General features: G+C 47.4%; 1 protein-coding gene across 1 annotated transcript in view; it reads right to left on the reverse strand.

Annotated features, from left to right (window-relative positions):
* Positions 1-26,666, reverse strand: part of CHRNB1 (cholinergic receptor nicotinic beta 1 subunit) — a 93,989-nt gene that overhangs the window by 32,652 nt on the left and 34,671 nt on the right. The window contains exons 5-6 of the mRNA XM_078670970.1: positions 3,646-3,754; positions 2,416-2,563 (exon numbers count right to left, since the gene is read on the reverse strand). Of these exons, the coding sequence (XP_078527096.1) occupies positions 2,416-2,563; positions 3,646-3,754 (257 nt within the window). The remainder of the gene's footprint in view (positions 1-2,415; positions 2,564-3,645; positions 3,755-26,666) is intronic.

The following is a 26,666-nucleotide window of genomic DNA, read 5'->3' on the forward strand; positions in this document are numbered from 1 at the left end:
CTAGGTTCGCCTCTGCAGAATTAATATCAGGGTGTGGGAGAGGAATCGTATTGTTTAGTGTATTTGTGAATTCTAGTTTGTCAAGTGTTTTCCATTTCCTTGCCCTGCAGCAAGTTAGTGCAGTGGGTGATTTGAACGCAGACCAAGTAAGATCGAATTTGAGAAGAAAATGGTCTGACCAGAGGCAGGGAATGGTGAGTGGGGATGTGTTGAGTGGAAAATTGGACCAGATGTGATCTAAGATATGACCTTTACGGTGGGTAGGCAAAAGAACTTGCTGGGAGAGGTTCAGGTTAGTGAGGAGGTCAGTGAGCTCACAGGATTGAGGGCCTTCCGAGGGGTCATTGAACCAGTAGTTAAAATCACCTGCCAAAAGAATCTGAGAGTGTTCCATGGCTAAGTTGGCGATTTGTTCGCTAAATAAAAAAGGGAAAGATGGCATTGATTTAGGAGGTCTGTGCAGAAGTACGCACAACATAGTAGTGTTAGAGGTTTCGAACTTTAAGACGAGATTGTCAATATCTGGTAAGTTGATAGAGGTAAAGGTAGTAGTTTTTAAAAAAGAGTGGATGATTGCTGCCACCCTCCCACCAGACCTGCCATCGGCACGGTCTGCATGAATGATGTAATAGTTTGGGGGAAGTGTGGCTAAAATATCTGGGGCAGAGTCTGGCGTCAACCAGGTCTCCGTTAATAAAAGGACGTCAGGGTGCTCTGTGATCAAAAAAAGGAAAACATCCTGTTGATGTTTGACAAGAGAGCGGGTATTTAAGTAGAAGAATGTCAGGGAGTGAGTTTGGAAAGTAGGCTTGGGCCGAGTGAGACGGGCATTGTGCGGTGTGGAAAGCAATTCATCAGGGCATGTGCAGTCCGCCAGGATCCCTAAATTGTTAGCTTTAGTGTGGGCAGCTCTCGATATGTGACCCTGTCCGTTGTTATAGGATAAGAGGGCAGAGCGAGGGTAAGGGCAGAACCGGGCAGCATGCCTTGCCCCGGGGCCCGGTTGGGCGCGGACGGGCGCAGACGGGCTTGCCTTAGGCACGCCTTCGGCGCACAAACGGCGCGCCCGCTACGCTCGCCCGCTGCGCGACCGAAAGATACACATTTTTATACAGGGAGGGAGATCCGGCGGGGGGCGTGGCCTCTCAAAAAAGGGGCGTGGCCTGTGCCCGCGGCGGGAATGGCGGCACTGGGTTTGGGTTTGTACTGCAAGCAGTGCTTAAATCCGCTGTGCGGTTTTGATCCAAAGCGTGTGAGCCCTGAACAGGGTACAGAAGAAGGGTGCAGGAAGGATTAAAAACAGGTAATTAGTGACACTCAAATTATTAAAAGATCGAGCAAACCTACTCCCGGCTTCCGCCTCAGGGGAAATTACTGTCTGTATGGCGCTTGTAATCAGCGTCCTTTAGTAGTGATGGCCAGCGGGGGGCGTGGCCTCTCAAAGAAGGGGCGTGGCCTGTGCCCGCGGCGGGAATGGCGGCACTGGGTTTGGGTTTGTACTGCAAGCAGCGCTTAAATCCGCTGTGCGGTTTTGATCCAAAGCGTGTGAGCCCTGAACAGGGTATAGAAGAAGGGTGCAGGAAGGATTAAAAACAGGTAATTAGTGACACTCAAATTATTAAAAGATCGAGCAAACCTACTCCCGGCTTCCGCCTCAGGAGAAATTACTGTCTGCATAAGTCTCCCACTTCTGATATAACCCTCTGGAGGGGAACCTGGCCCTTTCTGTACTGTTGTATCATGGCAAGTCCACATATTGAACCCCTCATATCTTTGGGTACTATTCTCCCTCATGGACTGCCTGGCTAACAACATCTGTATAGTGGCATACCTTAAAGATTGCTTGGCACTGAGCTTCCTCAACTATGACTGCGAACTTTGATCAAAAGCTCCAGGGGTGGGTGATAGTGGATAATCCAGAAACAAAGGCAGAGTTCAAACATTCGACTCAATTAAAATAACGATGAGAATTAATTAACAGGAAAAAGTAGTCATAAAGGAGTTTCATCAACAGTTTACGAAGCAAGAGTTCGGATTAATAGAAGAAGTATAAGACACACACTCGCGGTAACAAATATCAGAAATGCATTCAATTTTAATAGTAACTATTTCTGTATGTTGAACTCAACTTAGCCATGAAAGAAGGGATTGTTAGTCAGAACTTGCTTTTCACTTCAGGACTCTTTTGTAAATGTAGGTGATTTCCATGCCTCTGTTGATTTTTTTCTCATACGTGTATCTTGTCATATGCTTAAATCATGTATCACTCCCTGCTCAGCCCGACGATCCATGATTCTGGTCAACATTTCCATGTTCTACCCTTCTCCCACCTCTTCACTGTTTTCCAGCCCCACTCTCCCTACCTTCAAGCACCCTTCTGCACCGGCGCCTGTATGAATGCTGCTGAGGTCTCACCTACAAAGGTGTTTTCGGAAATGACCACCTCCTTCACCTCCCGGCCTTTCTCATCTACTGCCAGCTCCAGCGTCATCTCCGTCGTGTCATAGGTGTATGAGCGGAAAATCATACTGCAATTCTGCCAGTCGAAGGGGAAGTATGTGACCTGCAAGACCGAGATACAAGAGACCAGAGCCTTAGATTCATATTTACTGTTTATTCTTGTCAACTATTACAGATCTCCTTCATGCAAGACCAATGAACAATGCCGGTTGTAGACCGAACTACAAGCAGTATCCTACATTGTTGTGGACAACTATCAGATCCGTAGAAAGCCGGGGATCACCACTCTATCCAATCAAACTTACTCCGTTTAGTGCCAACAGACAACCATTCATCCATCTAGGCTAACAAACGCCTGTACATGGAATAAAATTAACATTATATATAATGGGCGACAATGTACCTATCCGTTCAGGGAAGCCAACACTAGTCAATACAGACGAACAAAGATCTAGCCATGCAAGGCAGATAATAGTTCTTGCTTCAGAAAAGGGAATGGCTTGCACTAAAAGCCAAGAATGCCTTCCGTGCTTACGCATGAAATCCATGCAGCAAGGCGAATGTCTTGTGGTGTGTTGACCAATAAATACCTCTTTATGCAAGACAACCAACATGTAGACATGTAGGTCCACGCAAACACCAGTCCTTGCAGACGTACAAACATCTACACTTGCAAGGCAGATGATAGTTATTGCTGCAGAAAATGGAATGGCTCACACTGAAAGCCAGGAACGCCTTCCACGTAGACCCCAGAGCAGATCCATGAAGGAAGGTTGACCAACAAATACCTCTCCATGCACGACAACCAACATGTTAAAGCAGCACAGCAAATGCATCTCGCGGGCAGGCTAAAACTCTACCACATGTCCACGTGCAATCATACAACCAGCCCAACTAATGCCAAGCCATGCAGGCTTGTGAGAGTCAACCTGTCCTGTCTCAAGTCTGAGGGCCTTCGCAACAAGAAGCACTAGTCCTCTGTGCAAAGCCCAGGATGTATATCTGGAAACCGACTGACATCTCACACCTGGAGTAAGGCTTGCCAATGAGAGGAACAGTCTCTTTTGACCACTTCTTGCGGCAAGATCTGTGTAACTTGAGAGATAGCTCTACCTTTGCAACCTCAGCCTGTAGGATTTGCATCATGTGATTAGGTCAGCAGTTATCAGAGAAGAAAGACTGTACCTGGATACTGCAGCTGCTGCGATACAGCGCAGGCGGCGACCAGCTGACCTCGCCATCATGAGATACCAGAACATCCACCGGCAGGGCGATGTCGAAGTTCCCGTCATTGCTGCCAAGGAAAACGAGGTATGATGAAATAATGGAGGGAGGAGTGATGGGAGGATGTATCTACATAGATATGGGACCCCCTCTGAAAGTACTTTAAAGGTCAGGGAAAGAGGGGAACAATATTACATAACAGAACAAAATTCCCTCACGACCTACTAATTTCGGCAAATCACAACTTTTGTACTTTAAATAAAAGTTTTCAGCACAAGGTGGCTACTTTTTCATTTAAGATTTTTTATTATTTTTTTTGTTATTTCTTTATATTATTCCTTTGAATTTGAAACATTATTTTACAAAAAAATTCATATGATTCAGCATTTAGACAATTAATATACAGATACCATACAGAGAAAACAAAAACCTAATACATATTTACCAATATATCATACACACACTTTCATACAATCTACATTCATTCTTAATTCTGTATCGGAGGGGTCACAAGTTATGTGATTCAATACGCAAGGTCGACGCGTTTCGGTGGGATAAGACCACCTTCCTCAGGACCTCTTTGCAGAATAGCCGATCTTCCCCCCAAAAAATTATATACTCTGTATAGATATCCAGGATACTGCGTTGGGGCAGGTCACCACTTCTATTTGAACTTCGTTTTTGTCAGAGTGTATACTGCAAGCTGTACCTATAGTGGTCTAAGTAATCTCGTCCGTTGACAATAACTTCAATCACATTGGGAAGTAGAGAGCTGCAGCCTTCACTGTGTTAGTCACACGAATAAGAATTTCTTGTAAATAAATAAAAAGCCGCTCATATACATTCCATTTTTATGCTTCAGGTAATTTCGGCGTTTTCTCGATATCTGTGGCAGTCCACTACATTCTGATTTTAATAACTTGATTTTCACACGGCGTGGACGCCAGAAAAACCACGTTACGAAATCCCGTAGGTGATGGGAGGATGTACCACATGTGAAGAAGGGGGAGGAAGAGGTAGGAAAAGCAAGAGACGAGAGAAACCAGAAGAGAATAACTAAAAACACACTGTAAAGAAAGATACTGTTAGAAGTCAGAGATAAGGGAAGGGAGAACAGAGGCAATACGTGTGAAGTAATAAAAAGGAATACAAACTAACATGGATCTAAAATATAAAAGGCATCATAGAAGGAAACAGGATAGAGGGACAGCACAACAAAGAAGAGTTTGAGCGAGAAAAAAGGAAGAGAGTCAAGAGCATTAAATGGATTGATGAAGTGATTGAGCTGAAAACAAAGGTAGAATAAAAGATGACGAGGGACTGAGGAAGAAAGGAATTGGAGAAAAAAACCAAAACGGGAAGTCAAGAAAGAAAGGGAACTGCAGAAAGGAAAATACGATGAATAAAAAAAAAAGAACAAAAAAGATGCCCGAGAGAAACATTGCCACTTGCACCATTTCAACAGGAACCACATGATCTGGTTGTGTGATATCGTTTCATTTGTTGCACTCCGTGGACTCCGTGGAATGTAAACAGGGCTCACTTATCTTAAATTGAAATTACAGACTAAACAATCACCGGGAAAGCCAGAAGCCTGGCCTTCGTGTACCAGTGCTTGTAGATAAAGACATTCAGAAAGGCTGTTTCAAACACTGCATGCACAAATGGTGTTTATCACATGAAACCTGTTCTCTTGGATGCAGGGGAAAAAGAGCAAAAATGAATGGTTTTCTAGAAATAATGGGGGAGATAAAAATAACTGAAGGTGACTATGTAATGTGATTATAAGTTTTAGAAATAAATATTCTATTACGCATTCGAATGGAAGCACTACATAGGCGCAACGGTGCACCAACAGCCAATAGCATGAGTCGAGAAAGCAGTGCTCCCCTAAGCGGAGCCAGAGTCCACTCTAACGTCAAGCCAGCCCAAACAATAATTTGTGAAGGAAATCCCAGGACGGGAACATTTGCCTTCTTGTGGCCTGTAATGAGTGGTTACCCTACAAGAAACAGGAGGTAAAGATAAAAAAGTGGAAAGAAAGCGCGAAATAGAAAAAGCAGAACAGGTAGTGTGTCATTTGCATTTTTACCAATACACGAATACATGCAACTGAAACACTTGTTAAAAACATAATGTTCAAAATACATATTTTTTCTTAAAAATCAACCCCAAAATTCACAGTAGGCAAAAACACAGAGAAAGAAATAAAAAGAAGCACTGGCAAAGCCAATTGATTTTGCATTTAGAAGGCATGTGTCCACTGATAGGCATTGCTAATGCTTATTAGCACAGGTGCTCGAGACACATTTCATTTATTGTTTTAATTTACCTTTCCTCCGGTCTGTTGGAATGGTAAATACATTTTTTTTAAATGACCGGTGGTCCAATACAAATCATGTGTATGCATGTGCACACCTGGCGGCCATATTTGAATTACCACCATTCCAAGATGGTAGTCAGTTGTACACCTGCGTGTGGATGCATAGGCATGCATGCCTCATGATTCGCTGGCGGCTTTTTCAGTTTTTTTTACTGTACCATGGCCATGTCAGAACAGTACACTATAATATTTTAAAAAGTGTGCAGAGCCTTCAAAAATGAGGAGCGAAACTGGTAGAATTTACTAACACCTAGGCCTCTAAAATAAAATGAAAAAAAAATGACATTGAGAGGGACGAGGGATGCACCGATAAGAAGTAGATGAGCAAGTAGGGATTTAAACACATAGAGAGAGTGCAGAAGTTGAGGGCCTTCCAAATAAAAAAAAGATAGAGAAATTTAAAAAGCAAGGCATTAAAGTAAATTTATGTGTGGTCTACTTTTTCAGGTGAAGCCTACCAGAAAGCGCAGCTGTCTGGTTTGCTAGCGACATCTTGGAGACATTCGGAAAGCTTCACTTGGCATTATTTACACCCAATGCTTACCAGTTGCTATGTGGTTTGTAACTCACTTTTACTTGCTATCTTTATTTGTTTAGGGTATCCAGCTCAAGTTGGTCCCTTGTGAAAAACATTGCTTATTTACAGTAGCCTTCCAAGTGCTCCCTTTTCTGTAAACAGGTCTTTTAATCTTGTTATTATCTTGTTACGTGCTGTGCATTCAGAGACAGAGGTCAAATGTCAGGCTCTGTCTTCCAAGGGAGCTTGGTGTTTACTTTTCTTTCTCTTACTTCAAATTGAGAGGATTTATGTGACAATCTTACTGTGAAAGTTTTTTTTTCTAACCTCACCTTGGTCTTTGAGGAAAACATTGATAAGATTCTGGATGACATCAAGGATGCCTTCAGGTCTAGTTGCCCATCTGCAGTTACCGCACTCTCAGAAAATAATATAACTAGGGAGTCTCTCTCTCACCCCTCATGTATCCCCCCTGTGCAAATTAACATATGTGACAATTCGAGACATAGGTTAGATTATGTTGAATCCATCTCTGATGACAGCTTCCTCTCCTTAGCCAGATCCACCTCTTCTGGCTCCCCTCTAGACCCTTTGCCGCACAGGATCTGGAAAAGTTTGTCGGAAGAATCCTTCCCACTGCTACGGCAGGTGTGCAATCAATTGTTGGCCTCCAATATAGTACCTCAGATGTGGAAAAAAAACATTGTCTCTTCCATTTTGAAGAAACCCTCCCTGGACCCGTCGGTCCTCAATAGTTTTACACTAATATCATTGCTACCTTTCCCCAAAAACTCTCCCGCTGTCTAGAACAACACACCTTATTAGAACAGGAGCAATCTGGATTTAGACCTGGGCATGAGACTATGTCGGCCCTACTCAGTGCCATATATGAGCTCTGGATGGTAGTCAATCTCTGCGGGTCGGCAATACTCATCCCTCTTGAATCATCTGCCGATTTCGACATGGTAAGCCCTAACATCCTTTTAAACAGACTCGCCCTGGCCGGAGTAGGAGGAACATTACTGAAATGGATGAGCTCCAATTTATAGGAGCGCAGCCAGACTGTTGCTCTTCTACCTTTAATATCTGCTTTTAGGGAAGTGAAACAAGGGTGTACCAAGGGTCTGCCCTTGGTCCAATTTTTTCGATTTGCATATGGGACCATTAATGACCCTCATTAAATCCCACACCCTTAGACTAGTCAACTATGCAGGAGATACCCAGTTGATCCTGTCATTAGATGGTGACCACCAGACAGTAGTTAATGTCGTCCATAATTGTGTGAAGGACATCGCCATTTGGTTGAACTCTAACCCGCTTAAATTCAACGGAGACAAAACAGAGTTCCGCTGCTGCTCAGAAAATATAGTCCCATTGAATCTTCCCACAAACTTTTGGGCTCTACCAGTAAAGGACGAGCCTACCCCCTCTGGCTCGGTCGGTAATCTGGGAGTCATCGGTGATAACAAACTGTCCCTTGAAGATCATAGTACAACAGTAGCCAGGACATGTTTTTTGCTTCTTGGAGGACTGTGAAACCTGCTTCCTATGTTGGTGCCCCACGCCAAAACCTTGATCATTTGCAGTGATCCTGAGTAGACTTGACTATTGCAATTCTCTACAAGGTGCCTCTGATTTGTTTAATAAATAGACTATATAGAGTTCAAGCCGCTGTGGCCAAACAGGCTTTGAACCAGTCTAGAAGATCGTCCGCACCAGACGCTATTAAAGAGCTGCACTGGCTGCCAGTCAAGCAGAGAATAGCTTTTAAACCCGTATGCTTTGTTTTCAAAGCGCTTGAAGGCGTCGGACCAATCTCTCAGCAGGACTGTTTTCAAAGATATTCCCCGAGGAGATGTCTGTGCTCCTCATTGGCTAACCTAATTTGATCTCCTAAATTCAAGAAAACCAGACAAAGAGGGTGGGCTTTCACAGTGAGAGCAGCTCTACTCTGGAATCAGTTTGCTGCCTCCCTTAGACTTTCAGTGGACCCTCTGCATTTCAGAGAAGCCCTGGAAACCAGGCTATTTCCTCAGTAATTTTCACGCTCTTCTTGTCAGTGGTGCAGCTGTAATCCCCCCCACCGTTACTTAAGACTACTTGCGCCATGATACTTTTTTGGTGAACAGTGTGCTTTATAAATATAAATATATTAAATAAATAACACACAGCAAAGTTTAAATGTCTGTAATATACTGTTCAGAGATTTCAAAATATATCAGAACTTGGAGAGCACAAATAAAGCATTTTTTTGTAATTATGGAGTGTGTTGAAAACAAATATTTTAATATGATCAAAACAAATCAATATACTCAATGATGATATTTTCACACATTACTGTTTGTTTGCTGTATGGTTTTATCAGTAAAACTGTATGTCTGTGCAAATGTAATGCTCATTAAGTGCACTACCACACCATGCTTACACCACTCCACTCCACTCTGCATCACTCCATGCCACTACACTCTACGCTGCAGCACTCCACTCTCCGCCACTCCATGTTACTACACTCTACCCTACACCACGCCATTGTACGTCACAGCACTCTACGCCACTTCACTCTACGCTGCTCTACTCTACTGTGCAACTAATAAAGTCAATGGGGTAACTACGTGTCCCTCAGAACCTGGGCATGCATAAAACAAAATGCCTTCAGGATGTTTGAGCCCCGCCAGGCTCTATGCGTAGCCTCTCCATTGTCTGAGCAGCCCCTGCCTCGTACACCCCGGGTGTCTTTTGCAAAATAATGCTGCCGGTAATTTGGCCCCGAATTGCTGGCACTTTATAACTTGGACGGTCGGATGCGGATGCACACAGCAACTAATTAACGCGCACATTTCAAATGTTATCGCTCTCATGTTTGTAAAAGTTAGAGCGCCTAATGTCTCCGATCAGTGAGATGTGGGTGTGAAGGACAGGCTGGACAGCAGAACAAAACTAGCGAGCAGTCAAGGCTCACTCCAAGAGGTTGTAAAGAGATATGAACTTGTACACAGGATGACATTGAAATGCTCAATATCCGGATGAACTATATCTTTTAAAATGGCTCGATATTAAGGAAGAGTTATGAAATGAAACCCACAAAATGCGCTCCGTGACTCACAATACATCTCCACCCCCTCCTAGCTAATGTCTTCCAATATCTCTGAGCGCACAAAGTCTCTCCTCACGCGTAAAGTGTTCTTCAAAGTGATAATGGAAAGTTAGCCACTCTGACACAGTCAGACAAACTAACACATCCAACATACACGCACATTCAACACACACTGACACACATAAACAAAACCAGCACACACTAACAGACAATAGTGGCGCAAACTACCAACACATACACATGCAACACACACACAGAGGCACACCCTATGCACACAAGCAGGCGTTGTGAGTTGACTTCATTGCCACCGGGCCCTTTTGTCTCCAGCTGGCTCAATGCGGCATCTGTCGAGGCCATTAACGCTCATTCATGCCGGGACGCAGGTTACAGCCTGGTCTGCATTTATTAAATATTGTACGTATTTCTTTATATAGCTCCAGTGTGATTGTGTGTGTGATGGTCTACTAAATACTATACATACCTCCCCTTGAGCCTGAGGTGCCATAATGCAACAGTAAACTACAGCTTCGTGTAGATGCCCGCGGGGGTGATAGGAGTATGGGCGGCCATAGGGTATCTTGCTACCCGCCACCCTGCTGACACATCAGTTTCAAGATGCCCATTTGTTTCATTCATAATTCAGCTCCTGTGCTGGGCTCCAGCAGCAAACACTAGACTTAGGAGGCTGGAGGATGACGTCAGGTGGGGCCGGAAGACAACCAGGATTCCCTGCTGCCCTTCCAGTTAGTCTTGCGGTCAGATGCATGTGCCTCTCTTTATTCGCACAGCACGCACTGCGCAGACCGGCATAATAGGAGCGACTTCAAAAGCCTTATACACGATCGTGCACTGCCAGAGGGCAAGCATGAGCGCCTCATACCAACGGGGAGGAGGAGACGCAGGGAGAATGAAGCCAACAGAGGGAAAGGAGAGCATGTTAACCAAAATGAAAACCAGTGGTGCGTGCGCACCACAGAGGAGCGGGGGAGGGAGCGCGGCAGCGAGGCAAAAACATGCTGCTGCATGTTCTAGCCACAGAAGGGAATGGGGGTTGCAAAGGCGGGAAATGGGCCCGCCTTTGCCCAATCGCGTGTCTTTTATTTAAAAACAAAACATGCGAAAGCCAATGCCTGCTGGTGAAAGCCTGATCACACGCACAAGCGTAAGGTCAGCTTTCAAAACCCCCTTTCAAGAGGTCTTGCGCTGCTCGTGCAATGCTGCGCACTGCAACGCTAGGCGCGAGACCTAAAAACAACTTTTCCCATTGCTGCAAGCCTTGGCCGTTCTAGAGACAATCCAATGTTGGACACTTATTGGGGGCTCTGGAATCAGAGATGATGCACAAAATATACCTCTATCAAACAATATTCTGTACACATTATAACATGGTGGTTGTCCTCCTTTCAGAATATGTTCTGAAACTCCATATAAAGTTAACCTAAGTAAATCTGCAATTATACAACTGCAGTGAATGTGAGCTCCTGAGCTTCAAGACAAATTACTACTTGCTAAATATAAGCAAAGAACAAGGGTGCGCCTACCCAATAAAACATAGCCTCTATACAAATGTGAATTTCAACTCCTTCTGTGCAGAAGCAATATTTGATCAAAAAACATCTCACCGGAGGCTGACAACACAAATATGAATATTCTAGAAAATCTAGAAATAACCTCACATTCCTAAAATTACTCAAATTTATGGGTGTAATATATTTCCTCAATGAATGGAGATATATACAGGTATTAAGTGAAGTATTTGGTAACTACAGAGGATGGACTGGTAGGGATACTAATGGAAGAAGAGATTTACTAACCCATTTAATTAGACTAGACACTCTCTGCCCCTTTATCTCACTCTTGAATGGTCCTACTTTCTCCCTTTCTCTTCCTCAGTCCTTTAGAGCTGAGTGTCTTTCCCTCTCTTGTAACCTGTAATTATCTGATGCATGGAGAGGTTCACATTAAGCAATACCAGGGTTTACTTTGAACTTATATGCAGTAGTTATCCCACAAAGTAAAAACCAAAAAATGTTGATGCAAACACATAGTTACAAAATGTCTACTATGGATGCCGTCAAGGGTAAGCCTTGACTCCTCAACCTCACTACCCCTGAAAGTTAACGCCCAAAAGAAGCCCTTCACACCCTACTCTGCTCACAGTAGTATCTGGCTCCTGTCGCTCCATTGCCCACTGATACACGTGACACAACGATTGCCTAGTTGCTGTAGCCCAGTGGCTTTAAAACTCTTGATTTCTGGGGACCACCACTGAATTACAACTAGAAGTTAGGGACCCCGGCCTAGGCAGTTTTTATGATTTGAACCTCAAAACAACACAAGAAAATACAGAAACCGGTATACATCAAATAATTACACAAAATCTTTGAACTCACACACAAACAAATATGAAAAATATAAATGTTATTTGTAATGGGAAGGTCCAGAGCTTTTCAAAATCTGATAGTATTTCGAAAAGAGAAGCAATATGCTACACTCTAGCATATTACTATGGGCCGGATGTACAACCCTTTTTTGCGGCCGCAAACGGGAGAACCGGACGTTTGTGACTGCAAAAAAGTTTCCAGGCATGTACAAATGCGGTTTTGCAAGTCACTGATTGGCAAAATAGCATTTGCAACTCTCGCTATTAGGAAGGGGAGCCCCTTCCTAATAGCGAGTCACCACGCCATGTACTGTTGTTTTGCGACCGCCTTCGCGGTCGCAAAATACTCACTGTTTACCACCTACTTAAAGTAGGTGGGGAACCACTCGCAAACGGGAAGCATCACCAGCGGATCCCTTACCCTTTGCGAGTTTGTGTGTAAATATTTTTTAAGAGCACGCAGTGGTCCTAGGGAAAATTAAACTGAAAAGTTTCATTTTTGTTTTTTAAATGCATCCCGTTTTACTTTAAGACCTGCTTTTATAAAAAATAAGTCACAGACATGATGGTCTGCTGACCCCAATAGGCCACCATCCCTGGGAGTGTTAGCCATTCCAAATGGGGTCGCAAATTGTGCATGCCTCATGAATATTTATGAGGCATGCAGTTTTCGACCCCATTAGGAATAGCAAAGCGACGCAATTTGCGAGTTGTGTAATGCAATCTTCATATATCTGCCCCCTAGGTCTTTTTTGGTTCTAATGCATACTCTGTTTTATGAGCACAAACCAACACCTCATTTGAGGTTACCAATAGTCCATACTAGAGTTGGTTTTCTGTCCTTGCTCTGCTCCCAGAAATCAAGCTAGTGGTACCAACTACAGACTCCAATAACAAATTCCTTTACATTTTCAGAACGTTTTACATTTTTCCATTGAGCTTTTTCGTGTTTATATACTTTATTAATCAGCTGATATTAGTTACTTTTCTAGACAGTTGTGGAGCCCCAGAGTAGGCGTCCCGGACCCTAGGTTAATAATTGCTGCCCTGGGGTCCCACAATCCAGGAAGACAGAGTTATAACCTAGCACATTAGCAAGACCTCTGTCAAGAGAAACAACTCAAAACTACCTTTTATCCCAAACTAATTCACCTGTGAGACTGGAGAAGGCCTATTAAGGGTAATTTTATTGCTCTGTTGTCATGGCACAGGCGAACGTTGCGTGTAAGTCAGGAGCCACTGGCAGTGGATAATTTGTAAAATAAAAATTGCCGGAGCCAGGAGGCAGCACTAACAGGAGAAATGTGCAGGTGCAAATTGCCTCCTGAATAGAGCCCAGCACTTATTAACCAGGAGAGGACTTGGTCTAATGGGTAGAGCTGACCATTTTGGAGCTGGAGAACCCGGTTCGAGTCTCAACGTGGCTCAACATCCTGTGAGCCTGGAGAAAGAAAATAATGGGCCTTCTAAATAAGTGTGTCCTTAACTGTTGCTATAAGCAGCGGTGCCGAGGATTAGGTGCCGGTGCTGAGCACCGGCTCAAATTAAGCACTGGCCACTGGTCAGTCAGTGGACTGGTGTAGAGTAGCTCTAGAAAAGCAAGGAAAGAGCATTGGTAAATTGGATGAAACAGAAAATTGAATAATGTAATATCTTTTAAAGAAATGTAATCAGATGTGTGAAAGGCGTCAGATGCATCGCTGAAACAACGAAGCATTACTTCACACAAAGTGTCTTGGACTGACCAACAGAAGTTGCTAGCTATCAGTGTGCTGGATTCCAGGCGCTATACAACACATTTAACGACCATGAAAAGACTACAACGGACTCAGAGCTCGGCTGCCAGACTACTCTTGCATATCAAACCACGAGACCACATCTCCCCTGCCTTGAAAGCCCTGCATTGGTTACCGGTAGCCAGAAGATCCACGTTTAAGCTGCTTTGTATCACCCACAAAGCGATACATGGAATAGGACCACTCTTCATCAGGAATAAAATCACCAAAACACTTTCAACAAAGGAACCTCCGCTCTAAAGGAGCATCTAGCCTCAAAATCCCACCATACAAGAAAAAAACATGGGGGGGGGGGGCACATCCTTCTCTGTTCAAGCAGCCAAACTATGGAACTCTTTACCCCCAACATAAGGTCCACCGACAACCACCTTATCTTCAGAAATCTACTCAAGATTTGGCTCTTCCCCACATAAGCACCATGCGCAAACAGAAATTTACAGCATATCCCTCTGCATACAAGCATTTTTTTTCACTATAGATATGTACCTATGTTTGTGTATTACTTTGTATAAACATGTAAAATAATATTATCTTGTTAAGAGAAAACATACTAATAAATAATAAAAATCATCTTTGGTCTACATGTACTTTCCTCCATTGTGCATCTATGTACCTTCCATGTACTTGGATCTGTGTGTCTGTTACTTTTCTCCTGAAAAAGCATATCCAATGCACTACCCTATTTCTCATCCTATGCCTCTATCAATATCTTAAATCTGCATATACTTACCTCCTTTATTGATCTATATACTTTCAATGTACTTATGGATCTATATATTTATAATTTTCTTCTAATTTAGCATTTCCAAAGCACTACCCTATTTCTCAGCCTATACTTCGCTCAATATATCTTCTAGCCCAACCTTCTGACTCATCTTTTAAACTTCTTTCTACTACTCCATCCAATGCACTACCCTCTCATCCTATACATCTATCAGTACACCCTCTACATCCACTCTCTCATTTATCCCAAACCCCATACCACTACTATGATCGCCAAACTAACCCTTTGTAGACTCTCTCCTACTCTACCCCTCCTTACATCATCTGACACCTCTTTTTACTATACCGATCCCCTAAAACAAAGCTTTCTAAACTCTTCCCTCTGACTCATACCCTCCAAAACTCCTTTTTACTCATCCAAAAGCCTCCTCCTACTGCTAAGACCTAAGAATAAATAAAATAATTCTCCACTCTTTCATCCCTCCACTATCCTTTTCAATCAAAATTAACAGACTAACATGTTCACGTCTCAAATTCCATATTCAACTATACTAATGTACTACCCAAATAACTGAATAACATATCCACTACTCAAATTACTTCGTATTTATACTATACTAAATTTCAACACTAATCCTTTATGGGTTCCGGAGTGGCGTGCTACTCGCCAGAAAAGCGCTTCAACACCCATCAGGGGTAACAAGTGCTATATGAATGCAAATCTTTCTTCCCCTTTTAACCCTCCGCTATCCTTCTCACTCCAAGTAACTGACTAATATCCACCACTGAAATTACTTCATATTTCACCATATTAATTCACCACTAATCCTTTATAGGCTTCCTGAATAGCGTGCGTCAACAAGCGAGCGATAAATAAATACAAACCTTTGTCCTCCTCTATCCTCCTGCTATCATTCCAAATCCGAATAACTGACTAACCTATCCTCCACTTAAAATGTACTTGCATGTTTCACTATACTAATTCAACACTAATCCTCTGTGGGTCCCGGAGTAGCGTGCTACCCACCGAAAAAGCGCTTCGACGCCTCGTCAGGGGTAGTAAGCGCTATATAAATGCAATTACAATACAATACAATACAATTTACATGATAGAGCGAACAGCCTCAGTTTGGGTGAGACAGTCATGGCTCTCAACCCTCTTGCAGATATCAGGACCGCCTCACTGCATGATGGGAAAATATCTCCAGATGCTTTGCAAGGACCCAAGACCGCTCTCTACCACCCCCCAAATCCTTGTTTTGGCAGCATGGCTCCTGAAGTCTCCACGTCTGGATACTCCAGAAGAAAGCATAAAGGTGGTTTCACAATGCAGGGTGTCATCTACAAGTCCCACGTATGATAATAAATTAGATATTGTTTTCCATTTCACAGTGTGGCACACCACATTTGTTCTTTTGCTCTTCACTTTTTATGACAGGTTCAAAACACCTTTCTTGCCTCATAGACTTGGCAGCCATTTGCCAATGGAGAGGGAGGGGAGCACAGTCAGACTGTAGTATTTCAGGCTCAGCTGTCAAAGGCCTCCTGAGGGCTCCGCACACTACATTCTTGGCACATCTTCAAAGCCAAGTAAGTAGTGCTTGTGAGCATAATGAAATCAGAGAGTGGGATATAAAGGAACATCATTAAAAGAGTTTTGCAGGGAAAATTACACAGAATTTGCACCCAGCTGTCAAGATGTGTGAAGATTCCAAACTTCAAAAAACTGCTACGTTAAGAAGGTGGTATAATTTTGTTGGGCAAATTTCGCACAATTTTATTAGTTCAAAATCCTACTGCAAAAGTATGTCTTTCTACAAAAAAAAATCAAACACCTGGGTCTAGATTTCCAAGGTCTTTTCTTACCTACTATAATTACCAGAAGGAGATAGTCTTGAGACTAACTACAGCCTGTCACTCCCTTTACCATCCCTAGTCCTGTAAGTTTGCAAAGATCAGAGCAGAGGGACATCATGGTGTTGTAGCCAAGGGTTCCACCGCCTCCTCCCAGGGATGCTGCTTCACCACCTCCAGTCCCCCAGTTGGTCTGTTGTGCCTCACCACCCTATGTGCTGTATCCACATGCAGTAAGGCAATCATGAAATCCCCCCTTTGCCCTACTATCACAAACAGAGCACAGTATAAGACATGAGGTGTGTACCTCTGTTTTTAAAACAGAATGTGTGGGGCAGAGACTAGTGATCAAGGTAAAATACCTCCTTTCAGTACCCTAGGCAATGTGAAAGTTTTCCATGTTGGCACTCTGCCTCCTTTAGCAACAAATACATGTTTTATACCATTTGTTCCACGCTGGGGCCATCTAGTGGTCTCTTGTGGTGGTGCCACAAGGCAGCTGTCTTCTGACTATGAGCCTATATATCAAGCTATGAATGGCTAATAGGTGTACATCCAAGTCTTTAAAGCTCTACTGAATCAAGGTGGATTTCATTTGTTCTTCAGGAATGAAGTTAGAAAACATGGAGGAGGAAAACCCGGCTCCAGATTTAAGATTTCTTAACGCGAAGGAAATCATCACGTTGGAATGTCACGGAGGAGTACAGCCCATGAATGGGTAGGTATTTGATCAATTTCCCAGTCAAGAATGCACGGTCAGTTTTACTGTACCAGACAAACATAAATACTGTTCTGGACTGGTAGTCATGGCGATGACCCGCCTGTTAAAGGACTGTGGCTGAATTTCTTCAATCCACATAGAAGCTGGCTGCCCCATTCTGCCCCAGTTGGAGTCTGTTTGCCATTGGCTGGAAGATCCAAGTAGGGACTATTCTCTTAGTCTAAAGAGGGGGCCATAAAAGAGTTAACCACTGCACAGTGCTTAATTTTAGCCAGTGGCTGCAGGCGGGACCCTCCGGCACTCATTTGTTAAGACCAGCAGTTATTTTCCCAAAACAGACTTTGATCCAGGACAAGAGAGAGAAAAACACAAAAGGAGGAAAGAAAGAGGAAGAAGAAGACAGAAAGACAGTGACAATGGGAGTCTGCAAGAATGAAAAAGAAAGTGTAAGAGAGAGTGATGAAGAGGCAGGGAATATCTGGTGGTGGAATAAAGTGGCGTGAGGTGGAATCAAGAATACGCAGCATGGGGATTTAAAATACTGACATTCAATAGCACCAGTTGCATGCTTTTATTTTTTATTTTTTTTAAATGTTTGAACAACTTTGTTTCATTGGTTTCATCAACATGGCATACAGTATCAGTCAGACAATCCCAAAATCGCGATTTTGCTCGTACCCTCTTCCCGGCCCTTACTCCAAGCCCCCCTTCCCTGGGAGGGAGTAATGTGTCCATGCAAGCAAGTAGGGGCAATATGAACCTAAACCATGCAAATAACAACTCCCATGCCCAAACTTCTCCTACCCTCTTCCCCAACCCCCGCCTCCCTCGCCAACTGTCCCCCTCCCACCCCACCCCCTCCCCCTCCGGTGTGTTCCGCTGCACATCCAAATAACGCTGTGTATGTGTCCCTGCAGGCCCTTTAACTCTTGGACTCAGGGTTCTTGTGGAATTCATCCACCAGGTGGAGGACCCTAAGATATTTCGGGCATGTCAGCTCGTTAAATTCTTGAGTTAACAGTGAGACTAGTGGCTGCCAAGTCTCCCTAAATGAGTCAGACTTTTGTGTGAGGGAGGCCTGTATCCTTTCCATACCCATAATGTACCATAATCTATGGAGCCACCCTGTGTGCGTGGGCTTTCGTGAGGTACCCCACAGTGAGAGGATGTGCTGTGTCACTGCTCCTACTGCCAGCCCCATCTGTCTCCCCCGTATTGACTTGAGTGGGAACGTGATTTTGTTTGGTAGGCCCAGCACCACGTAGGCTGGGAAGCGGGGGAATTCTTTGTCAAAGTGTTGGTCCACATCCCGAAGCACTGCCTCCCAATATTCCTGCACTTCCGCACATTCCCATAGCAGGTGTAGCATCGTAGTAGGTTGGCCACAACCCCTCCAACAGTGGGGATCATGGCGCGGGTTACTCTGGTGAAGCCTCGCCGGAGTCATATGCCAGTAATATGCCACTTTTACTGCCGCTTCCCGACTGGCCACGTTGCTGGCTGTGTGGTGGGCCCTATAATAGATATCTTGCCACTCCTTGCCCGTAAGTGTGCGCCCTATCTCTCGCTCCCATCGTCTTTGGCCTGCGGATCGTGTTGTGGGAGGGGGTTAGTAGTTTGTATAGTTCCGATATAGCCCGAGCGTCGGTGTTTTTTGTAACGAGCCACTTCTCGTACGCCGTGAGGTGTCGGCTAACCTGTGGGACGATGGCTGTACTCGTGAGCCAGTGCCGGAGCTGAAAGTACTGGAATCGGTGTGGTTTTTTGATCCCATACATATTCCGTATGGTATCTAGTGGCATGAAACCTTCTGTGTCGAACAGATGTCCGGCGGACCTACAGTCCGACCGTCGCCATTGAGGGAATGAGCTGGGGGCCATCCCAGGCGGGAAGGCCGGGTTATCCAGCAGGGGTGTCATCGGCGACGAGAAAGAGGTGAGATTCTTGGCGATTGCCACCGCGTCCCACACCTGGAGGAGTGTCCGGGTGACGGGAGATTTTTTGATGTACGCCGGTCTGTCCGGCCGTGCCAGGAACGGGACTCTCCACAGGGGCATGCCCGCCATTGCTCTATCCTGGAATAACCAGCGTTTCTCCGAAGTAGGGCGGGACCATTCCAAGAGGTAGCGGAGCTGCGCTGCCTGAAAGTAGCATCGTAAATCCGGGACACCCAGGCCGCCCTCCGCGGCTGTCTGCATGGCTAAGTCTCGTCGGAGCCAGCCAGGGCGTTTTCCAGCCCATATAAATTGTTGTATGATGTCCTGTAGTTTCTTAATCATCCCTATTGGGGGAGTGACCGGGATAGTTTGAAAAAGATACAGCACCTTGGGCAGCAGGGACATCTTTACCGCCGCCGCTCGCCCGAGCCAGGAGAGCGGTTGTTGGTGCCAACGCTGAATGTGCCCCTGTACAGTGGCAAGGAGCCTAGTGTAGTTGTTTTCGACCGTTTGAGCCGTGTTGGGTGTCAGGACGATCCCAAGATATGGCAATGACATACTGGTGGATAGCCCTCCGATATGCATCAGGCCTCTGTTGGCCAGGCGGGTATTGCGTCCTAGGGGTAGGATCACCGACTTCCCGACATTCATTTTAAAGCCCGAGACTCTCCAGAATGTCTCCATTTCGCTTAGAAAGGCAGGGACCGATATCTTGGGTTTGTCGACGGCCACCAAGATGTCGTCTGCGTATAAGCTAATAGTTTGTCTCTCCCCCCCGAAGCTGATGCCCGTGATGGACGGGTTGTCGCGTACCCGTTGTGCGAACGGGTCTACGTACAAGGCAAACAGGAGTGGTGAGAGTGGACACCCCTGCCTGGTACCATGCCTGATGTCAAAAGGCCGAGAACCTATTCCGTTGACCTGGATGGTTGCCCGCGGTGTCGCGTAACAGCTGGCGACCCAAGAGCGGAATCTCTCACCTACGCCGAATCTCGCCAGCGTTCTGTCTAGGTGTTTCTATCCACCCTGTCAAACGCTTTTTCCGCGTCTACCGAGAGGAAGGCCGCGTCTGATTCATTGAAGTGGGCCTTGTCAATGACGTGTATCAGGCGCTTGGTATTATCAGCACATTGATGGTTAGGTATAAAGCCTGTCTGGTCGGGCTCTGCGATACCTGGAAGGCACGGGCCAAGCTTAGCGGCCAGAATCCCGGTGAAAAGTTTTAGGTCCAGATTAAGCAACGAGATCGGTTGGTAGGCCGCGCACTGGGTGGTGTCCTTGCCCGGCTTCAGCAGGACGATTATGTCGGCTTCTAGCATGTCCTGTGGGATGGAGCCAGGACCCTGAAAGGAGTTGAAGAGTTTGGTCAGTATTGGGGCTAGGAGGGGGCAAAACGTTTTATAAAACCCCGCGGAGAAGCCGTTCGGGCCAGAGGCTTTTAGCGGACTAAGGTGCGCTATCGCAGATATTACTTCCTCCAAGCATATCGGGGCCTCCAGAGATTGGGCGTTAGTCTCATTGAGGGCCGTAATCGCTGCGTCTTCGAGATAGGCATCCCCTGCCTCCGTGTCTAGGGTCGTATCAGCTGTTTATAGGGAGGCATAGAACTCCCTCAATGCTTCTGCTATTTGATCGTCTTCTCGGACCTCTCTACCTCCCTCACCCTGAATAACAGGGATTGTGGAGCGGAGGACTTTGGCTCTAAGCTTACTGGCCAACAGCCGTCCAGTCTTGTCCCCCCCCACGTAGTACGTGTGGCGGAGGTGCAGCGCCGCGTACTCTGCGCGGTCGCGGTCCAAGCTTGCGAGCTGTGCTCTGGCCGCATTTAGCTTGCGCCAGATCCTGGGGGCCCCTGCCCGGCTATGAACCATTTCGAGTTCCGTCACCTGCTCCGATAACACTTGGCGTCTTTCCGTGCGTTCCCTGTTGTCTGCCGCAGCAAGCGCAATAAGCTCCCCCTCGTACCACCGCCTTTAGTGCACCCCAGACGGCCGACATGGCCACCTCTCGTCTGTCGTTTATGTTCAGATAATCTGCAATGCTTTTGGAAAGCTGTTGTGCTACTCCTTTGCGCTGAAGCAGGTTCTCCTGAAGGCGCCACTTGCCGCTGCGCGTCCGCACTTGTGGGACTGTCAAACATACTATAACCGCGTCGTGGTCCGACAGGGCCGCGGGAGTAACCGCGATATTGCGGACCAAGGGGGCCAGGTTTGCGGAGCCGAAGAAGTGATCAATCCTGGCGTATGTGTGGTGTACGTGTGAGTAAAAGGTGTACCCCGGGGTAGTGGGGTGAGACCCCCTCCAAAGATCTATAAACCCTCTACTGGCCAACCACTGTCCCCCTTCTGCGGAGATTGCCCGTGTGTCACCAAATCGCTGTCCTGACCTGTCTTTCTCAGTGCTCATCACCAGGTTGGTGTCCCCTCCCACCAGTGTATAACTTTGGTTAGTCACTACCATATCTGCAAGTGCACCTTTAAGAAAGGCTTCCTGTTTGGCATTGCGAGCGTATACCGACCCTATTGCAATCGACATATCCCCTATGAGGACATTGTAGGCTAGGAGTCTACCCTTGGTTTCTGCGATCTTGTCTCCCACCCTGCCCTTGAAATGTCGTGCGAATAGCAGAGCCACCCCTGCCTTTTTCTCATTGGTGGATGAGTAGAATTGCTGTGGGAAGGCCCTGGACCTCATACGGTGCCAGTCCTTGGAGAGTAAATGCGTCTCCTGCAGCAAGCATATGGATGCTCCTGAGTTCTCCAGGTAGGATAGTACCGCTCTTCTTTTGATGGGGTTATTTAGTCCCTTGACGTTCAAGGTAATAACCTGAAGCGTCGCCTCAGCCATGGATGTGTGTGTGTTTCGTCTCTCTGTGTCTTGAGCTAAAGCCCCATCGTAAGGCCCTGCCATTATCTTTGTTGAGTGGAACACACCTGCACCCTCCCCCCCCTCAACTCCAGCCCCAGTCCCCATACCCCGGATCCCCGCCTCTCGCCCTCCCCCTTCCTCCCCCCCACTGGAGACCCAACACGGTACCCCAACTGTGGCCCCTCACCCCCCCGCCCCCCGCCCTCCCCTGTCCTCAACCCCAACTGGAAACCCAACGTTGTCATAGTCCTGGGCCTATCCGAACACAGTTCAGGCCCACAGAGTCTTCACGTGGAGGAGTGTGTGGCGACGGCGACCCCGTCGCCCCCCCCCGTCTCCCCCTGACCTGCTGATCCTGAAGCAGAGAGACCCATGTGCACACTTCTGTAAGAGCGGTTGTACCAGGTAGGATAGTATCGCTCTTCTTTTGATGGGGTTATTTAGTCGTTTGACGTTCAAGGTAATAACCTGAAGCATCGCCTCAACCATGGATGTGTGTGTGTTTCGTCTCTCTGTGTCTTGAGCTAAAGCCCCCTCGTAAGGCCCTGCCATTTCCTTTGTCGAGTGGAACACACCTGCGCCCTCCCCCCCCTCAACTCCAGCCCCAGTCCCCATACCCCGGATCCACGCCTCCCGCCCTCCCCCTTCCTCCCCCCCACTGGAGACCCAACACTGTACCCCAACTGTGGCCCCCCACCCCCTGCCCTCCCCCGTCCTCAACCCCAACTGGAAACCCAAAGTTGTCATAGTCCTGGGCCTATCCGAACACAGTTCAGGACCACAGAGTCTTCACGTGGAGGAGTGTGTGGCGACGGCGACCCCTTCGGCCGCCCCCTGTCTCCCCCTGACCTGCTGATCCTGAAGCAGAGAGACCCCTGTGCACACTTCTGTAAGAGCTGTTGTACCAGGGCACGGTGCGTGCCCTGTGCGGCTATTCCGATGTCGATGTGTCCCTGGATACCTCTCGGATGGCCGCAGCCTGTTCATGCGCCATCAGTGCTGGGTCCGGTTTAAGAGACCCCTTGGGCGAGTGTCTGCGCCCTACTCGCTGCCAGCCATCGTTTGAGGCTTGTGGCGAAGACTTGGGCGGGGGTCGCTCCGATGGGTCGTCCTTCGTGGAAACGTCGTCTAGGTTTTTTCCCAGCAGTGCGCACGTGTCCTGCAGGGATCGGAATTGTTGCAGGGCTCCGTTCCATTTGAAGATTATCCTAAAGGGATGGCCCCACGAGTAAGGAATGCCTTTTTACCGCAAAAATGTAGTGGCTGGTTTAAAAGCTTTTCTCTTCTGAAGGGTGATGGCCGAAAGGTCTTGGAACAGTGCCACCGGATGGTCTTGGTATCGGAGAGGTTGCTTCTTGCGGGCCTCCTGTAGAATATGTTCCTTTAAGGGAAAGTCAGGAAGGAATGCCAGAATGTCCGGGGGGGGGGGAGCAGGCGCTCGGCGTGCCAGGCCTACTCTGTGTGCCCTGTCGATGCGGATATCAAAATCTTCCCCTTCCCCCAGAATTTCCCTAAAGAGGCCCTGCAGGAAGAGAGTAACATCTGTCTCCTCCGCTTTAAGTGGTACGCCTCGGACCCTTATGTTATTTCTCCGGGAGCGATTTTCAAGGTCCTCCGCATGCGCCTGTAGGTCGACCTGCTGTTCCTTGAGGCGCACCACTTCTTGCTGCAACTGCTCCACCTCCTCACTTCTAGACTGGTCAGCCTCTTCCACTGCGGCCACCCGCTCCCCCAGGCCATCCACGTCCCTGCGCAGCTCTCGGAAACTCTCCCGCCATGTCCTGTTTCAATGTCTGGAAGTCCTCCCGCAATGTATTAAACAGAGTTTCCAAGAAGGATTTGGTGATGGGGGCTCCCTCATCTTCTGGCCCCGTTACGCTCTTTGTCGCCGCCGAGGTTGTAGGGCTCTTCTCTCCTTTTTGGGCGCTCTTCCCCAACATGTCTGGTATTGTGCGTCCACATCTGCACTGCCCCGACGCCATGGTACCGGCGCCCGCTGTCCACAGAGAGCCTCAAATTGGCCCCCACTCTCAAGCAGACTATGCCCGTGGGGTGCCCCCCAGTGATAACTGTGGTCAGGCCCCAGTACTCTGGTCTTGATGCAAGGAGGGGTGTGGGCCGCCCTCTGTGACCTGTTGCGTGCTATTAAACGTGGCCTCCCACCCTGTCCACGGGCGTCCTCAGCAGCCCTCCCCCGGGGCACCGGGCGCTGTTCACTCCACTCTGCACCACGCCCTGGGGTGCTGCCCCAGTCGCCGTCGTCCCCCGGTCCCCGCTGTGGGGCTGCGGGTGTCTGCCGCCACTCGCGCCCGAGCCCCGGCGCCAGGCCTCTAAGCCGGGGGCTTGGTTTCCACGCTCCTTGCTGCCAGATGCGGCCTCCCGCCCCGTCCGCGGGCACACTCACCAGGCTGTCGAGGCCTTCAGCTGCTCTCCCCTGGGGCACCGGGCGCTGACTCTCCAATCCCTGCCGTCCCAGTTGCTGTGTTCACCCGGCCCCTGTTGTGCTGTGGGGGGTGCCAGCTGCCACTCTCACTCGAGCCCCGGCGCCAGGCCCAAAAGCCAGGGGCTCGAGTTTCGCGTTTCGTGCTGCCAAGTGCGGCCTCCCGCTCCGTTCAAGGGCGCACTCACCGGGCTGTCCGGGCCTTCAGTAGTTCTCCCCGGAGGCACCGGGCGCTGTCCGCTCCGGTCTATGCTGCGCCTCTGGCTGCTTCCCCAGTCGCTATATACACCAGGCCCCCGTTGTGCTGCTGGGGGTAAAAGCCGCCTCTCGTCCCCGAGCCCCGGCACCAGGCCTCAAAGCTCGGGGCTCGATTTCCGCGCTGTCCCGGGAGAAGCGATGTCCGCTCGCGATCACCCTCCTCGATGCTGGGCGACTTCCAGGCAGCCGGGTCCGCTTCCTCTGCACTCTATCGTCTCCCGATGGCCAGCACCCGGGAGCAAGGCTTCCTCAACGATCAGGAAACCTCGAACGCTCCCAAGCTTCGGCCGCCTCTTCCTTGCAGCAAATGGCGGGCTCCGGCACCGCGGAGGAGGGGGTCCCATTCGGGCCGTATTCCGGCTCTCGCTGGCCAAAAGTACTATCGAGGGGTGCCCCTTATTGCGCTGGGCATCGATCGCTCTCACTCTGGGAGTACAAGGGCTAGTGAATGGTCAGGACGGGGGACTGGGCCGGGAGCCTCACACACCTACGTCCACCCCGGTCGCCATCTTGGCCACGCCCCCCAGTTGCATGCTTTTGAGCAAAACTTTTGGCCCCGGCACTTATTATTTAACAAATTAAGCACTGCTACCACAACACGAGGGAGGAGGAAACACAAGTCTATTCAATTGAAGATGACGAAAAATGTTTCTCATTACAGAGGTTATGAGTGTCTCTAAGGGTGTGATCAGGTTATTTACCATCTGCGTGTGAGTAGTGCTTGGACCCTTAAAGGAAGGCTAAAGCTAGATTCCCTTGTATGGAAGATGGGATGAGCTAGCAAAGTCTGAGACTATGTGGCTTTAGCTGTAGGTAGTCAGCAGGTGTCCACCACTTATTTAATATAGGACCGAGTGGACGCCCACCAGCCGCGAGTGATGATATTTCTAATAAAGTTAGTGCAATGACACTGCTATTCTCCAGCTCAGCACCTCACTCATCCAGGGCAGACAGACTGCTCTAAACAAGCATTGGCATAGCCAATAGGTCTCGCCTTTGGGATCTTCAGTAACTACTACTACTGCAGTGTGCAGCTCTATAAGGGATTACGTTTAGTGCCCAGAGGTGTACAAGGGGAAAGGAATCTTCCACCCTTATTAAAATGTGAATCGGATGAGCACGAGTCCCTGCCAAACTCCCGAGATTCAACTAGAGTTGTAGTCTGATAATAGAGATCTTTCTTTTGTCTTCATCCTCTGTTGCCGACCGAACGGCTCACCCGGAAGTAAGGAGGGCAGAGGGGTTCTGAAAAGTAAGGAAAGCCCACTGTAGGAGGGGATAGTATTGGAGGAGGGGCGTATAGTTTTGAGGAGAATCTGCAGTTAGCAACTGGGTAAACAATAGGGGAAGGGAGTATTGCTGTGTAGCCATATTGGGATTATTGTCACCTATTTGTGCGAGTGAAAGAGTTGTTGAAATTTGGGTTAAGACTTATTGAGTTGAAGGCGTGATCACACAGTTCTGCTGGCACTTCAATCGTGTGTGGCACGAAAGAAATACAAATGACGATCCTGTTTCACCGACGGAAGAGAGCAGATGTGAATGGCGTGCACGTCTTTCCACAGCCTTCACTAGTAGTGCCTACCGTCTGGTACTCGACAAACAAAATGGGACAAAGACTGTGTGCTTAATCTTTTGAATTGCCATGTATAAATGGAAATATGCAGACTTTCTAGCGCAGCTTTCCACACAAAGATCACTCATCGTTCCCATTAGCTCTATAAATGGCCACCTTCGTGACTGAATGACTGCCCCGAGGCAAGGCAAGTTGGCCGAAACTTATGTAAGCCTTCAAAAATCAACATATTGTTCTTGCGTATAGACAAACATGCTTATGAAAGAAGAGAAAATGTCACACAGGAAAAACATGCAAGGGCGCGGCCTAAGACATGCTTTTCGGGCCTTAAAACACTGGGAACATTGTGCACTAATTGCCTGTCAGAGGGGAAAACATGGCCCCTGAAGGGAAACATCCTTTACAACGAAACTTTTACCACGCAGTACCTTT

The sequence above is a fragment of the Lissotriton helveticus genome, chromosome 12 (genome assembly GCF_964261635.1).
Source record: "Lissotriton helveticus chromosome 12, aLisHel1.1, whole genome shotgun sequence".
Classification (NCBI taxonomy): Eukaryota; Metazoa; Chordata; class Amphibia; order Caudata; family Salamandridae; genus Lissotriton; species Lissotriton helveticus.